We start from the raw sequence: 17,442 nt of genomic DNA on the forward strand, positions 1-17,442 counted from the left end.
AGGTTAATTTTGTAATGAGGAGCCAGTGACATCAAAATAAGTAAAGGGAAAAAATTCATTTTAACAGGCCAAACGGTAAGGGATATTGTGGATCCCAGACAGCTAAATGTCAGTAAATCTGAAGTAATTATTTTTGGGCCAAATCAGAATCAGAAGAGCTTTATTACCAAGTATGTGTAACACACACTGAGTAGCGCTTGGTTAACAATTACTAAGTTACTATGTGACCACAACTTTGGTACAGCGGTAACTACATTGGATTGCCTGGACCAGAAATCAGAAGACAAGTGTCGACTCACTAGAGCAAAAGGTAAGCAAAAAGTGTAAGAGTATTTGGATTATTAAACTGTATTTTCATTGAATTCGTGCTACTGAGTCTTCTCTCTTTCAAATTCGCTCTCGTTCTGTCTGCTCGTGCGGTAACTAAACTGAGAGGATTGCCCAGTTGTGGGTAATTAAGTCTTTTTGGAGGTTCACATTGTCTTCTCGAACGTCTGAGACTTTCCGTTTCAGTTGCTTCACTCTCGTTCTCTTGAGACTCTCTGGAAATGCTACTTTCTCTTTGGGTGGAATGGTTACTTCCTTCATCTTTCCTACTTGAATTTTCAGATGATTCACTATCAGTATCTGGTTTCTCTTGATCTGTCATCTGAACAATTTTCTTTTCAGATTCATCAACTGAGCTTTCATCAAGAACTTCAACTTCAGGCAGTTCTGATAGGCTGCTCTCTACCGGTTGCTCTAAAGTAGGATGATCTGCCTCCTGTGCATTAAAGGATTCCTCAGGTAAGTCATGTAAGTTTCCTTTATCAACAGGTTCTGTCGAGATAGGACATCCTTCATCCTTTTCCATCACAGGTTCAGCAACAGGTAAGTGGACTGCTCTTCTACTTTTGTTAGAAGAGATAGGTTCCGAGTTAGACAGAATTCTGGTTTCAATCTCGCAGAACTTTCCAGGGTCATAATAATCCACTGGATCGTTGTCTGACTCTGAATATTCACTCAAACTTTCAGACTCTTCAGGTTCCTCAGCACACTGGGCTCTAGTTCTGGGTTTCCGCATCACTTTTCTTTCAACAAGCACATCAGGTGCATTTGTCGACAGGAATCCACAAGGCAGCAGCAGATCCCTGTGCAGAGTTCTCAGAGGTCCATCTTTTCTTTCGGGTTTAACCGTGTAAACCGGTAAGTCACCTGCTTTCTTTGTCACAACGTAAACTTCAGGTTCCCACTTATCCGCAAGCTTGTGTTTGCCTTTCAGACGAACATTTTTCACAAGTACACGATCACCAACTTCAAGAGTGGAGGTAACAACATGTTTGTCATACCTCTTCTTGTTTCGTTCCACTACCTTTGCAGCGTTTTTTGTTGCAACCTTGTAGCTTTCTTCCAGTCGGTTCTTGAGACCTTGGACGTACTTGGAGTGGGATTCAGATTGTCCATCCACAGGTAAACCAAATGCAAGGTCAATTGGTAGTCGCGGTTGTCTCCCAAACATTAGTTCATATGGAGAGAATCCAGTCACATCACTCTTCGTGTCACATCACGCAATTGTATGCATGCACTAGAGGTTTGACAATCCTTCCATCTTGATTTTTCCTTGTTGTTCAAGGTTCCTAGCATCTGTAGAAGTGTCCGATTAAAGCATTCTACCGGATTGCCTCTCGGATGGTAGGGGGTGGTTCTAGTCTTGGATATTCCAGCCACTTTGCACAGTTCCTTAATCATGCGAGACTCAAAGTCTGTACCTTGGTCGCTATGAAGTTTTTCAGGGAATCCATAGTGCACCAGAAAATTATCCCATAACAATCTGGCTACTGTCTGGGCTTTCTGATTCCGTGTTGGTCCCGCCACGGCGTACTTGGTGAAATGATCGGTTATCACCAGTATGTCCTTGGTGTTACTTCGGTCCGGCTCCAGTGACAGGAAATCCATACAAACTAGCTCCAGCGGTCTGCTGGTTCTGATGTTCACCAGTGGAGCGGCTTTCTCTGGCAGAGTCTTTCGTCGAACACAACGCTCGCAGGTTTTGATCTTCTTTTCTACTGCTGAGGACATCTTAGGCCAGAAGAATCTTGATCGGACAAGGTCGAGAGTTCGCTCGATCCCCATGTGACCCATTTCATCATGGAGTTCTTTCAAGACCATATCACGAAGATCAGCCGGCAGTGCTAGTTGGTATGATAAGTCCCCGTGCTCTTGTCTCCTTCTGAACAGTATGCCATTTCTCAACTCCAGACGGTTCCATTCTTTGAACCATGGAATTAATTCAGGTGGAATGGTCTTGAGACAGGGCTTTTCTTTGGATTCCAGTTTTTGGATGACTATTCCAACTTCTGGATCTGTTCTCTGTCTTTCCTGCAGGTTTTCTTCAGACAGTTGGGGAATCTATGTGATCTGGTAAGCATCATCCTGTTGAAATGCTTGAGGCAAGGCATCCACATCAACAGTTAGGGACTCCACTAAGGTCACTGAGGGGTGTAAAAGATCAGGATCGTCACAGGACTGACCAATTTGATGACGCTCACAGATAGCTTTCACGGCTTCTTCTGAAACAACCATTAATGGTTCTTCTGTCAGGTGCTGGTGAGTGAACTGTCTAATTCTTTCCCTCTCTTTCTGTGTCTCCAGGTCATCTGGAATTTCTGCTTGCGGCCGTCTAGAGAGTCCATCCGCATCCTGGTTTCTACTCCCAGCTCGGTACTGTATCTTGAAGGTGAACGTTGATAAACTTGACAACCATCTGTAGCTGGTGGCGTCTAATTTTGCGGAAGTCAAGAGGTAGGTCAATGGGTTACTGTCAGTTATCAACGTGAATTCAGCCCCATACAAGTAATCATTGAACTTGGTCGTCACGGCCCATTTCAAGGCCAAAAATTCCAACTTGTGGGCGGGGTACTTTGACTCACTCCGGGTAAGTCCTCTACTTGCGAAGGCGATGACTCTCATCTGTCCATCTTGCTCTTGGTATAATGCTGCACCAAGGCCGGTGGTGCTGGTATCTGTGTGCAACACATATGGGAGTTTGGGGTTGGCAAATCCCAATACTGGAGCAGAGGTGAGTTTCGCAATGACAGTATCAAATGCCCATTGACAATCTTGAGTCCATCGTTCTCCAAACTGTTCCTTCAGATTGAAGTACTGCTTTTTCTCATCTGTCTTTTTCTTGTGACTTTTCTGCAGTGGAGGGTACCCAGCAGTGAGATCATTAAGGGGCTTCACAATTTTCGAATAATCTTGTACAAACCTCCGATAGTAACCAGAGAATCCGGGAAAAGATCTGAGCTCCTCAAGATTCTTCGGCCTCGGCCAGGTTTTAAGGGCTTCAACCTTTGCTGGGTCAGTTTCAACTCCGTGCTGGGATACGATGTGGCCCAAGTATCTGACAGATGTTTTGCAGAACTTACACTTCTCAGGTGAGAGTTTCAGTCCGAATTCCCTTAACCTCTGGAGCACTTGAAGTAGCTGAGCTTCATGTTCTTCCAGAGTTCTCGAGAAGACTATTAAATCATCAATGAACACGAGCACTTCCTTCCGATTGAGATCTCCCATACAGCGTTCCATCAATCGCTGAAACGTGCTAGGTGCACTTGAGATTCCTTGCGGCATCCTGTTAAATTCCCAGAAGCCTAATGGGCATACGAAAGCCGTCTTCTGCTTATCAGACTCTTCCATTTCAATTTGATAGTAGCCCGACTTGAGGTCAAGGACTGAAAACCATCTCGATCCGGTTAAGACTGAAAAGGCTTCTTCCAAGTTAGGAAGGGCATATGCATCCTTGATTATCTGGGAGTTTAACTTCCTGAAATCAATGCACAATCTCACAGAATTGTTCTTCTTTCGCACCACAACTATAGGAGACGAGAAGGGAGATTCGGACTCTCTAATAACATCAGCTTCAAGGAGTTCTTGAAGATGCTTCCTGACAGCATCCACATCTTGTGGGTGAATCAGTCGAGCTCTGTGCTTGAATGGCGTTTCATTACTGAGCTTTATCCTGTGTTTTACTTGGTCAGTGTGACCATAATCCAGATCATGTAATGCAAATACATCAAACATGGAGTTCAACAATGAGGTTATTCTCTTTTTCCACTCTGGTGTCAGAGGAGAATCTCCAAAGTCAGTTGGAATCTTGGGCGGAATTGGCCCCATCTTCTCACTTTCAGCATCAACTTTGGAAAACTCTTTCTCCACTCGCTGGACTGCATGGACTTCAGCTATCACAGTCTTCTGGGGAATCACTAAGTCAGTTTGAGTGTCATTTCTCAATACGACTGGTAACTGCACAAAGCATTGCCTTGAAGGTAGATTGTGCAGACAGCTTGCCACTAAAAGACCACCAGGTAAAGAGGACGTTCTAGGTGGCTCCACTGACACCCACTTCTCAAAGAAAGGCCCTTTCACTTGAACAAGTCCATCCAGAACTACGGTGCATCCTGCCGGTACAACCTCTTGTTAGTTCCCCTTCAGTTTTACAGATCCCACAGATCCACTGGAAGCTTGCGGTTTCCTCTTCTCCAGTATATTTATCACAGCTTGATAGCCATAACAATGTGACTTGAGAATAGTTCTGTTCCCTTGTGTGCAGTTGATGTATAACACATCCAGTGAATTGGTACCGATTAGGACCTGTGGTATGTTCGTCAAGTCAGGAACTATCAGAGCTAAGGTTGGGACTTCTGCTTCCAACCCAAGGAAATGCTTGGGAAACCGCAAGTTAAGCTCGAACCCAAATAGGGTACGGCTTGTCCATTGGCTCCCTCAACTTCTAGAAGATGGTCTAAGGTTTTCATGGGGTGCTTGCACAAGTATTTGTCGTAGTAGGACTTAGGAATGGTTGTCACCTGCGATCCGGTGTCTAGGAGGCAGTTAACTTCTCTCCCTTCAATTTGGATTCTAGCGGTGCACCTTGTTCCTACTAATCCGGTAGGTAATCCACAACATGGAGACTCGTGAGCATGCTGGTGAGACAGATATTCATTCTTCTTAGGGCATTTTTCTCTTCTTCTAGTCTCTGTCCGCCCCGTGACAGAGACGGATTTCAGTTTAAAGACCTCAAATTGGTGGCATTCTGGAGGTCCCATTTGGCCTGTCGCTCTCTTAACTCACGGCGCTTCTCTTCAACCTTGCGAGGGTTCGGATCATTGTCACAGTTAACAGCAAGATGTCCATCGTCTCCGCAATGGAAGCAATAACCAGGACGGGGTCTGTTGTGCAACTTCCCAGTGGGTTTAAAACTCTTGTTCATTTCAGTTTCTGTCAAATTGGGTCGGTATTTTGCAGGGAAAGTGCTCAAAGCTGGAGACCTCTCTTGACATTCCCCTTGAAATCTCGGAACGAGATGAGCTTGAAGCTCAGCTATCTGCTGTCTCAACTCAGAAATTTCACCCACATTGGGGCTGCTCTTTTCTTTGCGAACAGGCTCGGTTTTCATCATGGTAATCTGTGTTTGAAGTTTTGCAATTTCCCTCTTCAGGCTTTCAACTTCAGACTTTTCAATTTTGCTTTTAGACTTGGCTGATTTCTGCTTTACACTTAACTGACATGGCTCTACTTCATTTGACTCATCAGGTTCATCACTGCAGTACACAAACTGTTGGTTAATTGCTGTCCGTAACTTGAGTGGAACAGGAGCATGTCTGTTTAGTCCAAGGTGCTTCCTCGTCCTTTCTTCTTTAAGAGATTGTTTATCTTCCGCAGTGCGGATGAGCACCACAAGTTCAGCGAAAGAAGGGGGTGTGGCTCTCTTTCCTTCTAGTTGTAGATCGATGATTAAGCTGTTGTCCCAGCAACCTCTGCAAAATTGCTTGAGTAGACAACGGTTCCTTTCAGCTTCAGCAACACCACCTCGTCTAATTGCAGTGCTCAGCATTACATGAAGACGGTGAAGGTAGGTGGATGGTTTTTCTCCTTGATTTTGCAGGGCACCAATGAACTTTGCAAACAATTCATCTCCATCCTCCACTGAGCCATAAACAGACTCCAACAGTTTCAAACACTCTAAGGGCAAAGCATATGGGCCGATGTGCTTGACGACATCCGAGGCAGGAGGTAGCAGACTGTCAAGGATTTTCCCAGTCTTCTGCAAATCAGAGAGGGACTGATCGTTCAATAGGAAGTCCACAGTCGCACGCCAGGTGTCAAAATCTGGTTCATGGCTGGGGCTAGGAATTCTTCCTGAGAAGGCTTTGAGATGAAAGGAAACATGTGAAGAAGACATGGAATCACTGCTTCTTACCACGTGCTCCATCACTACTCGTTGAAGTCCTGGCGGATTCAAAGCACTGGTAGGTATGTTCAAGGACACGGTCTCGGTAACACTGGCATCAGGGCTCCTAGGTTGGTAAAGTGACTTTGCCGGTGTGCTCTCCTTGGCAGGGTTTTCAGGTTCTCTCGTATGCATACTGCTCTCATACACAGGCTGTTCCATTTCTGGCTCAGGTCTTGAAGATTCATTTTCTGGAAACATCAATGCAGAAATCTTTTGCAGTTCACTCTGAAGCACTTCCTGCAGGGTTTTTCCGCTGTCTCGGGCGATGGCCTGCAGGTTCTCCAAGTAACCTTCAGTGACATTGCTACTTGTTGCAGGCGTGTACACACTCCCCAAGCTGCGCACACGGAAAACAACATTATCATCTAACGTGCTTCTGATGGACATAGGCAGTGAAGACTCCAAATTTTGCATGGCAGAGTCATGAGAGAATTCCACAATGGCACTGCGGTGGTGCTCAGAGTTGGGATCATCAATAACTAAGTTGCGCTTGATGGATCCATATTTCATTAGGCAGGTTTCTAATTCTTGATCTGGATCAGAGAGGGTTAAGCCACTCACAATGACTGCTTTCTGGACATTAACGTTTTCACGTTTCACTATTTCCATGACTGATTTTCTATGAAGTGAGAGGGAGTTTACTTTTTGATTTAATCTCTTTACCACTTATTGTGGTTATCAAATTGATTTATAACTAATACACTATGCTGTATTTTTGCTCCTGGCTGGCTCGCCAAGTTTTATGTAACATGCACTGAGTAGCGCTTGGTTCACAATTACTAAGTTACTATGTGACCACAACTTTGGTACAATGGTAACTACGTGGGATTGCCTGGACCAGAAATCAGAAGACAAGTGTCGACTCACTAGAGCAAAAGGTAAGCAAAAAGTGTAAGAGTATTACCTATTTCAAGGGTCAGTCAATTAATAACACAGTTTGTGCAGTTTAATATAAGTATAACTATGTTAGTTGTGATGGACGATGTATAATTATGAAAGATTAATTGTTCAGACTGAATATACCCTGTGGGAAAAAACTGTTCTTGTGCCTGGCTGTTCTGGTGGTCAGTGCTCTGTAGCGCCGACCAGAAGGCAACAGTTCGAAGAGAGAGTGGGCTGGGTATGAGGGGTCCAAGGTAATTTTTTTAGCCCTTTTCTTCACTCTGGAGATGTAAAGATCTTGCAGGCTGGGCAGAGGGGCACCGATAATCCTCTCAGCAGTCCTGATTGTCCGTTGTAGTCTCTTGATGTCTGATTTGGTAGCTTAACCAAACCAGACAGTTATGGATGAACACAGGACAGAAAGAGCAGTGGGGAGAGGACGCAACCCTGGGGGGTGCCAGTGCTGAACGGTCAAAATATAGACACAAAATATAAAGGTATTTTGCTAGAGCAAAAACCCAATGTAACTCAAGAGACCAAAGCACTAAGAAAATTACCATATGAATACAGAAAATCCACTCGTGATCATTTGTGTATATTTTTGTAAACATTCTTTTAAATAACTTTTTTTTCACGCACCAGGCTTATTCCTGGTAAGTATACCTAAAATTGCTAGATATCTTGACTTTATTCTAGTGTTTAACGGAGCTACTGCGCTAGGCCTCGTCACACCGTTGCATGATATAAGCTGAAAAGTTTTTCATGGTGTTACACTATGAAACCATAACGATTTTGTGTTTCCATGATTTTTTTAGTTCCTTCTGTTTGAATTTGTTTACCGAAGTTTCACCATTCTTGTAGTATTTTCCCATCTAATTTTAACTGATCGTTACTTCTGCTTCATCGTGACCGTTGTTAATGACTTTCTGGTGACAACTCCCTTACACCACGCAACAGGGGTGAGGGCGGGCCTGAGCGGTAAAACCAGCAACGGTCATCCTCATAAACTCTGCAGTCATAGCATACTTTCCTAGATCTGCGCAAGAGATCCAGAGCTGTGAACAATACTGGTTGGATACAATACATGTTGCAACTTCTTATTGATCAAAACGTTATCTACACGGACCGACAGAATCGGCTTCAACAATCCAATTTGTCTGAGCCTGACGCACTCTGCAATTTTTCAATTAATATCGCTTCGGGGGGTATAACCCATAAAACGAAATTCAAAGCGTTGTGGCCTGGACCGTTGTAGATTAAAACAGTCAATCCAGATTCTAGTAAACGGCAACATTATCGATTACGAGACAAAGTTTACGTCTTGGAACTAATTCTGAAAAGGTCGTCTGATGCTACGCAAAAAGCTGATGGAGCGTGACTGGAGTTCTGGCACTGCTGAGGATGAGCAACTGGAGTGCGACTGCGCCGCGGGAAAAACGTGTCCTGTAAAAGAATCTACGTTTAAACAACGTTACAGAGACCAAATGATTGATCTTATGCGTAAGATCATTGACGATGCGTCTGATCCAATTCATGATTGTACGGGGGATCCCGAACGTGTAACAAATCTCAAGAACGAAATGGAATTTGTAAGAAGCCTGAAAAATAATCCATGTCCCGATTTGACGAGCATGTTTATTATCAGCAAAGAACCAATCTGCATAACTACCAGAACAATTCTGGATGTGATGTCTGAATGTAGCGATGAGATGTACGTTAACGAGGTTCTCTGTCTGTGTATGTGTAACGGATTTATGTGTGTTGCTTGTTTCAAAACATTATGGTTCCATGATATGTGAAATTATTGAGACGCTTGTCGACTTCATACTAGATCAAAACATAATGGCCTACAGAGATTTTCTTTTCTGGCTAGACCACTGTTTGTAACAGCAATTTGATCATTTTCTTCACTACTTATAATAAAAGGTAAAAAAAAAAATTTAAATCACTCGTTATCCTTTTCTCGGTGTTCAATTTTTGGATTTTAATGATTTTGCACACGCCTTTATCCAAAGCGACTCGCAAATGAGCAATTTTACAAATATATATATTTTTAATCATTTTAATAAAAAGAAAACAAGTAGACCTAATAGAATGTATGCGTGTTGATGGAAAATAATTAAGAAACGATCTTGTATCTTATATCTGATATAAACTAGGATAGTATTAATAATATAATGTAAATGTATCAAATGAAGAGGACGGGTTAAAGCAATATTTTATTAAATCAAGCAAATTCACAGAAATACTGACGTATATGAACAAAGAGCTCGTTAACATGACAGCAAAATCTAGAAAACAAAGTGAGTGTAAGGAAAACTATCAGTTAAAATTAGATGGGAAAATACTACAAGAATGGTGAAACTGCGGTAAACAAATTCAAACAGAAAGAACTAACAAAATCATGGAAACATATAAAATCGTTCTGGTTTCATAGTGTAACACCATGAAAAACTTTGCAGCTTATATCGCACAATGGTGTGACGAGGCCTAGCGCAGTAGCTCCGTTAAACACTAGGATAAAGTCAAGATATCTAGCAATTTTAGATATACTTACCAGGAATAAGCCTGGTGTGTGAAAGACTTAGAACAAGCATTTGTGTTTGTGTTGTTAGGCTATATTTGCTTATTATCACTATAAAGAACTGTACGTTTATTCATTTATGAACGCTGTTACAGAATTTGTCTTAGTGACATTCAATGCAATATTTTATTAAAAGATAATGCAGAGGACTGTTTGAGTAACACTTTCGTCTTTGTCACATTTACTGTCAAGATTTCGCAGCTTACAAACATCCGACTAACCGGAACCTGTAACTCTATCATAATTATTACATATAAACTTCATGACTGGCACTTTTGTAACTGACTAAAGCTGAACAACAGACCTAGGAGGTTTGTCTATATTTCAACTTAAACATTTTTATTTTATTTTTTGGGGGGGGGGGGGCATTACATCCATGTTTGGAAATCATTGCATGAACATCTATCTCTATAAGCACTCTGAAACATGTAAGGCATCATTTTCATATTTATTGTGACCTAAAACTATATTAAATGTTTATTTTATACAGTATGTTATATATCACATTTTAGTTACCATCTTCTTTAAAAGAAGAGAATGGTGTGTTTTATAAGTTTGATAAATGGAGAAGTTTTTACATGCTCTGACATTTGTGTTTTTTCAGTATCTTAAAAATATATTAATGGCTAAAGTCTGATTATACTGTATTCAGCACAAACTAGGGTACAATAATATGCGAGCAACATGAATGTACATGTTTGTGTGTTTGCGAAAACAATGTTTATGCATGGTTAGTGAAAAAACTAAAAGTTTTGTTTCAAATGTTTGATAAATGGCTTGCTTTAGTAACATGTTTGATACCATACTGTCATATATAAGAATATTTTTTATTTATTATCATAATCTTTTAAAATAGAGATGAGTCTCTTTTTAGCTTGTAATGTTTATGTATGTGTGTGCTTGTTTATATGATTTATCAGAACACACATTTGTATAATGACATGGGTATTACACTGCTATAGCAATGTAAATGTGGTTTATGATGACATTTCTGGAGTCCTCATAATTAAGTTTGCTTGCAAATAATATTTAATTAAAATGGAATCATATGCAGAATTTTATGTGTGATGGGCAGGTGTACAGTTTATACAATAAATAACCATTACGCCTATATGGAGTGTACCCACTAACCAGATGTGTGGTAATAGTTTAAATGAATGACAGCTTTTTAAAATAAAAATTATAATAAATGATGTTTGTGAAAATATAAAAATGTAGAAAGTTTGCTGTAATGGTTAGGATTAGGGGATGATATAGTATAAAAATCATTAATATAATGTAAATATAAATATAAAAAGGTTCTAAATATATTGTAGAAACTTAAATTTTCTGTGAAACTGCTTTGCAACAATTTGGTTTGTGAAAAAGCTATACAAATAAAAGTGAATCGAATTGAATTATGTCTATGGAAAGTCTCAGTAAAACATGACATTGACATGTCCGGACATGTCTGGGATCCAGAATATCCCTTACCGTTTGGCCTGTTAAAATTATTTTTTTTCCCTTTACTTATTTTGACGTCACTGGCTCCTCATTACAAAATGTTTTGTTCCCTAAAACTAGTGTAAATGTTTTGCTTGGTTTTATATCGTGTGTGATCGCATAATTTATTAATATTAATTTCAAAGAAGAGAATAAGACTCAGACGATTGAATGTTAGTGTTAGTTTAAATATATTTGATTGTATAAGTAAAACGCGTTTGTTAGGCAGAGTAGTTAGAATAAATAAAAACTATAACATAGAATTTAAATATACAGACAGTCTACAATTTGTTTATTAACTGTTACCGTTTTAAATAACGACAGACCCTGAGAAACTAAAAGAGGAATGTGTGCTATTTATGATATAGTAACAATAAAGATATTTCAAATCACACAGTTACATCCTAAAACGTGTACAAACAGTACAGTTGTTTTAACAATCTTTTCAAACAAATCATAATGGTTCGGTCTCCATCTGGTTAAATATTTCAAACAATGAGGACTGATAAGGTGAAAAGACGTTCTGAATTCTTTCCCATTAACTTTTGGGAAGGGTGGACAGACACGAGCTGCGTCCGTGCCGTAGCAAAAACATAAGCATAGTCGAATTTGAGTGATAAAGGCTGATTAATATTTCAAACGATCGTATAAATGTAATATAGACTATATAATTAAAACATTTCGAAATCCCGCTCTGCATGAGATCGGGGCTAAAAATGACGGCCAGCTCCACGCCATACCGTCTCAGTCCACTGCTCCACAATTCTCTTCGGTGTTAGACATGCTTAGAGGGGATACAGATCTTAAACATTTCGTTTGAGACGCTACTGAAATACTGTGAAGGCATGATCTGGCTCCACATTAGTAATTGTGTTATTCCCTAAAACTAGTGTAAATGTTTTGCTTTGTTTTATATTGTGTGTGATCGCATAATTTATTTATATTCATTTCGTTTAAAAGAAGAGAATAAGACATGGATGGTTGAGTGTGAGAGCGAGAGAGAGAGAGAAAGAGAATGAGGGTGTGAGAGAGGGGGGGGGTAGAGGTTTTTGAAAACCACTCATTCGAAGAATGGTCATCCATGCACTAGGAAAAATGTAAGGGATTATATTTTTACTCATTTATTGATTTATTCATTAAGCTTAAAGCTTCTTATTTGTTGTTTTATTTTCAATTTCATTATTGTTCATGTTATTTAATACCTTTTTTTATATTGGTGAGAATCATTTTATACAACCGTCAGAATATATGTGTGGGCACACATATTGTAATCTGTTCTCATGATCTGTTTAAAATTGGTTAAAACCAATTGACCTTAAATTGACCTTAATTGACCTTAAAACCAATATCTTCTTTTGTCACATCCTCCGAGAGAGAGAGAGAGGGAGACATAGAGCCAAAGTCAGATTTTCCATCATCTCTTCATCCCATTCCTTCTCAGGAGTTTTAGGTGAGTATAAGACGTACATGTCTATGTATTTCACAGCTCTTTTCTGATTTTCCACAGAAATGCCTGAGATCTATTTACCTAAGCACACCTTGGAAAGCAGCCGGATTCCTCCCCGGTCATGTGGACATCAGATGCCGGACCGGATGTAGGAAAGCACCATAAAAGCACAAAAACATTCCTCAGGTCTTCATTTATGACATCGAACAGCACTGGACAAACATATTTCTTCCTCCGGAAGGCAAAGGTCACATCTGGTTGTCATTAACAGGTCACGGGGTCATACAACGTGTGTGTGTCGCAACATGGGTGGGATACGTGGGGAGGGAGGGGAAAGGTCAAAAGGTCAAAGCCATAAATCAATCTTGACAAGGGTCATAAATCATTCTTGACACTCTGTGAATCATACTGACTACTAACATGCTTGCTTGGATGTCTCTAGTAATCTTAAAGAGCTTGGTTTGCTGGTTCAGGTGTGTTTGTTTAGGATTGGAGCAAAACTTCCTCTCTTTTGGTTTTATCCAAAGCTTGAGGGACGTCCCCCCAACTGGTACATGCTCAGCTTCAATACATACACTTTCAGAGAAGCTGCACCTGCCAAAAAAATGCTCCTGAATAAATTCAAGCACAGAACTAACTGGACTGTGAACTGGGTACAATTTGCATTCCCTGCGCCAAGCTACAAACAGTCTCCACTCAATAGTAACCTCATCATGCCTGTCAATCTAGCCTGAGGTTAACAAATCCACCCTACTGAAGCATTGCTTCAATGGGAAGTCCACTCCCAGATTTGAAGACCCCGGGATATGTACCGCTCTTAGGGTTGCCTCCAAGGGCGAAGACCCTGGATGTTGACCCACCATTGCAATGGTCGCATATGAAGTAGACCCATCAGAACAACGGGCAAATTTATCAACATAAAAACAAGGAGACTGTGCAACAGACCCACACAAATTCTTCATCCCAGTTTGAATTGGTTCAGACTGGAATAAAACTACTTGCTGCCATTGACTGGCCCATGTCTCAATACAGTCCATGTATGAGAATTCAAGCCCTCCTTTTTCCTGACTAGCTGATCAGCAACGACCCTCTCAGAGTGAGGAAGCCCACCCCAACCTACCCCAAGCCATTACACCTGCCTTCCTTTCCTCTGAGGGAGACTGAGAAGATCTAGAGCAAGGGTGACCCAAAACAGCCTCAAGCTTGATGGGGAGTAAGACACTGGAATGCAGCTGAATGCTGTTTCGCTGTGTGAGCCTTGTGCTTAGTGGCTTGTAGCACCAAGTCAGTGGCCCACCTGAGCTCACTGACTGCCTTAGGAGTCAAGCCAGCTCCTTCATCCAAATCTTTCAGAACATCGGCCTGGTACTCTTGCAAGACTGCCATGGTGTGTTGTCAGGTGCAACAGTACACTTACCCTATGAAACCTCACTTGTAATAAAAAAGTGAGCATGGCAAGAACACACCTCCTGAAATCCATATTGTTTCACCAAGAGGAGAAATAATACTCTCAAAAAGTCACTGAAACATGAAACAAAATATAGACCAGACTAATTGTTTCCTGAATAGAAGAAAATCTAAGATGGTGACGCAGGCATATCCTTAAAAAATGTGTTGACATCAGAAGGCAGTTCTTGTGGACATGCCAAGGAACTGGCAGTGTTTTATATGGCCTTCACACAATTGGCAGCATCGAGTGAACCTATGAAAGGGAACTCCAGTTGCAGAGTAAATAAGAATAATGGTGTAACTATTAATGTAACTTCCATCAAAATAAATAGCACCAACTATCTTTTTGTTGTTGTTGTTGTTTTATGTGAGGATCTTGTCACAAATGTGATTTTGGTTGTTCTTTTAAGACCACTTATTGGAGTTTGAATTTTTAGTGAGAAGTCTTCTGAGACTTCAACCTTGAAACTATGTCATATTTCTTATATTTACTCTCTTTAAGTAGAAAATTGTACATTTTATGCTCACAGACACACTGAGCTCTGGTGTAACTACAAATTTTATACAACTGTTTAATTTCAATTCCCCCTGTTACCAACAGTTTTAGTTTTCTCTTCCCCACACAGAGCCAGAGATGGTCAGGAATCTCAGAGTGACTGAAATCACAACATCATCTTTGTCTCTGACATGGGATGAACCAGCTGGAAATATAGATTTTTTTAGGATTCAATGGACTGAGAAAAGGACACATGCAACAGCTACTAACACTTCCTATCACATCAATGATTTGACTGCTGGAGTCAATTACACATTCTGCATCACTGCTGTGGCAGCAGATAAATCAACAGAAGGAGAAACTTTCTGCATCTCACACTATACCAGTATGTAGAATTATAAAAAATCATTATTCTTCCTCTTTGTAGAAATTTCATGCATAGTTCTTGATACAGAGCAAATACCGTATATAGTGTGCCAATGTAATTTGAAGTTACAAGTGCAGATAGGTTTGTATCTGTCTACATACACACACACACACGCACACACACCTGGAAACTAACAAGAGGGAGCTGGAAACAGGAACAGAGCAAAACTACAAACTTCTAGTCTACAAAACAACAGTGCGAATGACAGAATTGTTACACTAGCATGTCACTGAGTGATCTAATAGGGTTAATATTAGAGATGCACCGATTGCAATTTTCTTGGCCGATTCCGATTTCTGATATTTTTTGTAAGTGTGACCTGCCAATACCGATTTTTGCCGATTCCAATTTTTTTTTATAATTGACAGCATATACAAACAAAAATCTATGCAAATTTCAATGCAAACAATTATTTGCATAATAAAAGCAATGATTAAACATAACAATTCCCCCAATCTGGACTAAGTTACAGAAGTTCTCTCACTTAAACAACTCTCAAAATAAAGTGCTTTGTGACTGGAAAGAGGAAGAAATGAGCTGCTGTTCATAACAAAACTGTCACGGTAGACTATTGTGAGGAATGAGGAAATGATGGATTTCACACAGAACAGTCTTTAATAATCCACAGGAGGAACCACAGGGTAGCCAGGAATCACACGTAGCACAATGACGTTAAGAACCGACAAACACAGACTGCACAGACTGGGGCTAAATACACAGGATAATTGGGAAGAAGGAACGAGGAGACGAGGAGTAGACTTCAAACAATCAGACTTTAATACCACCAATGGAACCAGGAACACACACGTAAGCGGGGAAAGATGAACATTCAATACCAGACAAATCCAGAACGCAAAGGCAACTTAAATACATGGATGATTGGGGAAACACAGGTGCATGGGATCATAATCAAACTAATTAGACTAAACGAGGACAGGAACAAGACCAAATAAGGGAACACTAGAACAGAAACAGGGGCAAAACAGAACATAGACAGTGCAGAATCCTGATATATCGCCCTCCTACCGGAAGGGTGGAGGGCGCCTCACACCGTAGAACAACGGGGGGAATGGGTGGGAACTAAGGAGGAGGACGGACAGCCGGGAGAGGGCTGGCAGACAGAGACCAGGGAGGCAATGAAAGAGGGAGTAGCCAGGGAGGAGACAGGAGGGGCCCGGAGCAGGAGGAGTCAAGCAGGACCCAGGCCACAGCCATGATGGCGACCCACGGTGGAGCCAACGGAGGGAGGAGCCATGGAGGAGGAATGGCCGTCGACTCCAGGGGGCCGACCAACGGCAGTGGAGCAGATGGTGGAGGAGCCCGAGGCGGAGACGGAAAGCCAACGAGCCAGGGGGATGCTGGGGATCCGGGGGGCCAGGGTGGAGTCGGAGGAGCAGAGTCCTGAGGCTATGGCAGGTCGACGCTGGACCAAGGCGAAGCCGGAGGGATGAGGGAGCCCAGTGGAGCTGGTGAATTGACGGGTGACGGTGGAGGCGAGGGAGCTAGGAGCCGAGGTGGAGCCGCTGGGTCTACGGGCCAAGGGGGAGTCCGGGCCTCGGAGGCTGAAGGCGGAGGTGAGGGATTCTCCAGCCAATGCGACGATGGAGGATGGCAGACCCGCGGAGCTTGCACCGTAATGATGGTGGACTGAGGGCGAGCATAGGGGCTGCCAGACGACAGCGGTGGAGGAGGCAGGAGCGGGTGGGAGGGCAGGCATTTGTGAGCCTCCAGGCATTCAGGGCTAAACTCTGGATCGGGAGCCCCCTCTAGGCTGAGCACAGGAACAGGATGGCACTCTGGAGGAGCGGATGCTTGAGGGCGCTTTCGAGGAGCGGGCACTGGAGGGTGCTCTGGACTGGATTCGGGGACTGGAGCCCTCTCCTCTTCGGTGTGGTACATTCGCTGCGCCATAGTCAGCTCACCCTCAGCCGCGGTATAGGGAGCGGACCTCCTCTCCGTGCTCACACCGTCCGTGGCTTTCTCCCTCGTGACGGGCATTGTCGCCGGCTCTCGCAGCTGGTCTGACGGGCTCAGCTCTACATCAGCAAAAGAAAGCAAAAACTCTATGCTACAAAATGCAGTTCTCAAAAGTCTTGTTAACAAATGTTCTGTATGCGTTTTATGGCCTTATTTCAGTGACTTCAAAATTTTAATTTTTCACTAACCACGCATAAACATTGCTTTCTCAAAAGCACAATCATGTACATTAATGCTGCTAACATATTATTGTAGCCCAGTTTGTGCTGTTTACAGTGTTATTAGACTTTAGCCATTTATATGTTTATAAGCAACTGAAAAAAGCACAAATGTCAGGGCATGTCAAAACTTCTCCAGGCCCCCAAAACACCCTCAGACCCAGAGGGTTAAGTTGTATTTACAACACTGTTCCAGAACAGTTCAACCC

At 42.0% G+C, this 17,442-nt stretch overlaps 1 protein-coding gene across 1 annotated transcript in view; it reads left to right on the forward strand.

The window, feature by feature from the left end:
• LOC107688568 (receptor-type tyrosine-protein phosphatase eta-like) overlaps positions 1-17,442 on the forward strand; it is a 53,675-nt gene that overhangs the window by 10,687 nt on the left and 25,546 nt on the right. Inside the window, exon 11 of the mRNA XM_016486273.1 lies at positions 14,742-14,996. Coding sequence (XP_016341759.1) covers positions 14,742-14,996 — 255 coding nt within the window. The remainder of the gene's footprint in view (positions 1-14,741; positions 14,997-17,442) is intronic.

The sequence above is a fragment of the Sinocyclocheilus anshuiensis genome, unplaced genomic scaffold (genome assembly GCF_001515605.1).
Source record: "Sinocyclocheilus anshuiensis isolate Anshui unplaced genomic scaffold, SAMN03320099.WGS_v1.1 scaffold521, whole genome shotgun sequence".
NCBI lineage: Eukaryota > Metazoa > Chordata > Actinopteri > Cypriniformes > Cyprinidae > Sinocyclocheilus > Sinocyclocheilus anshuiensis.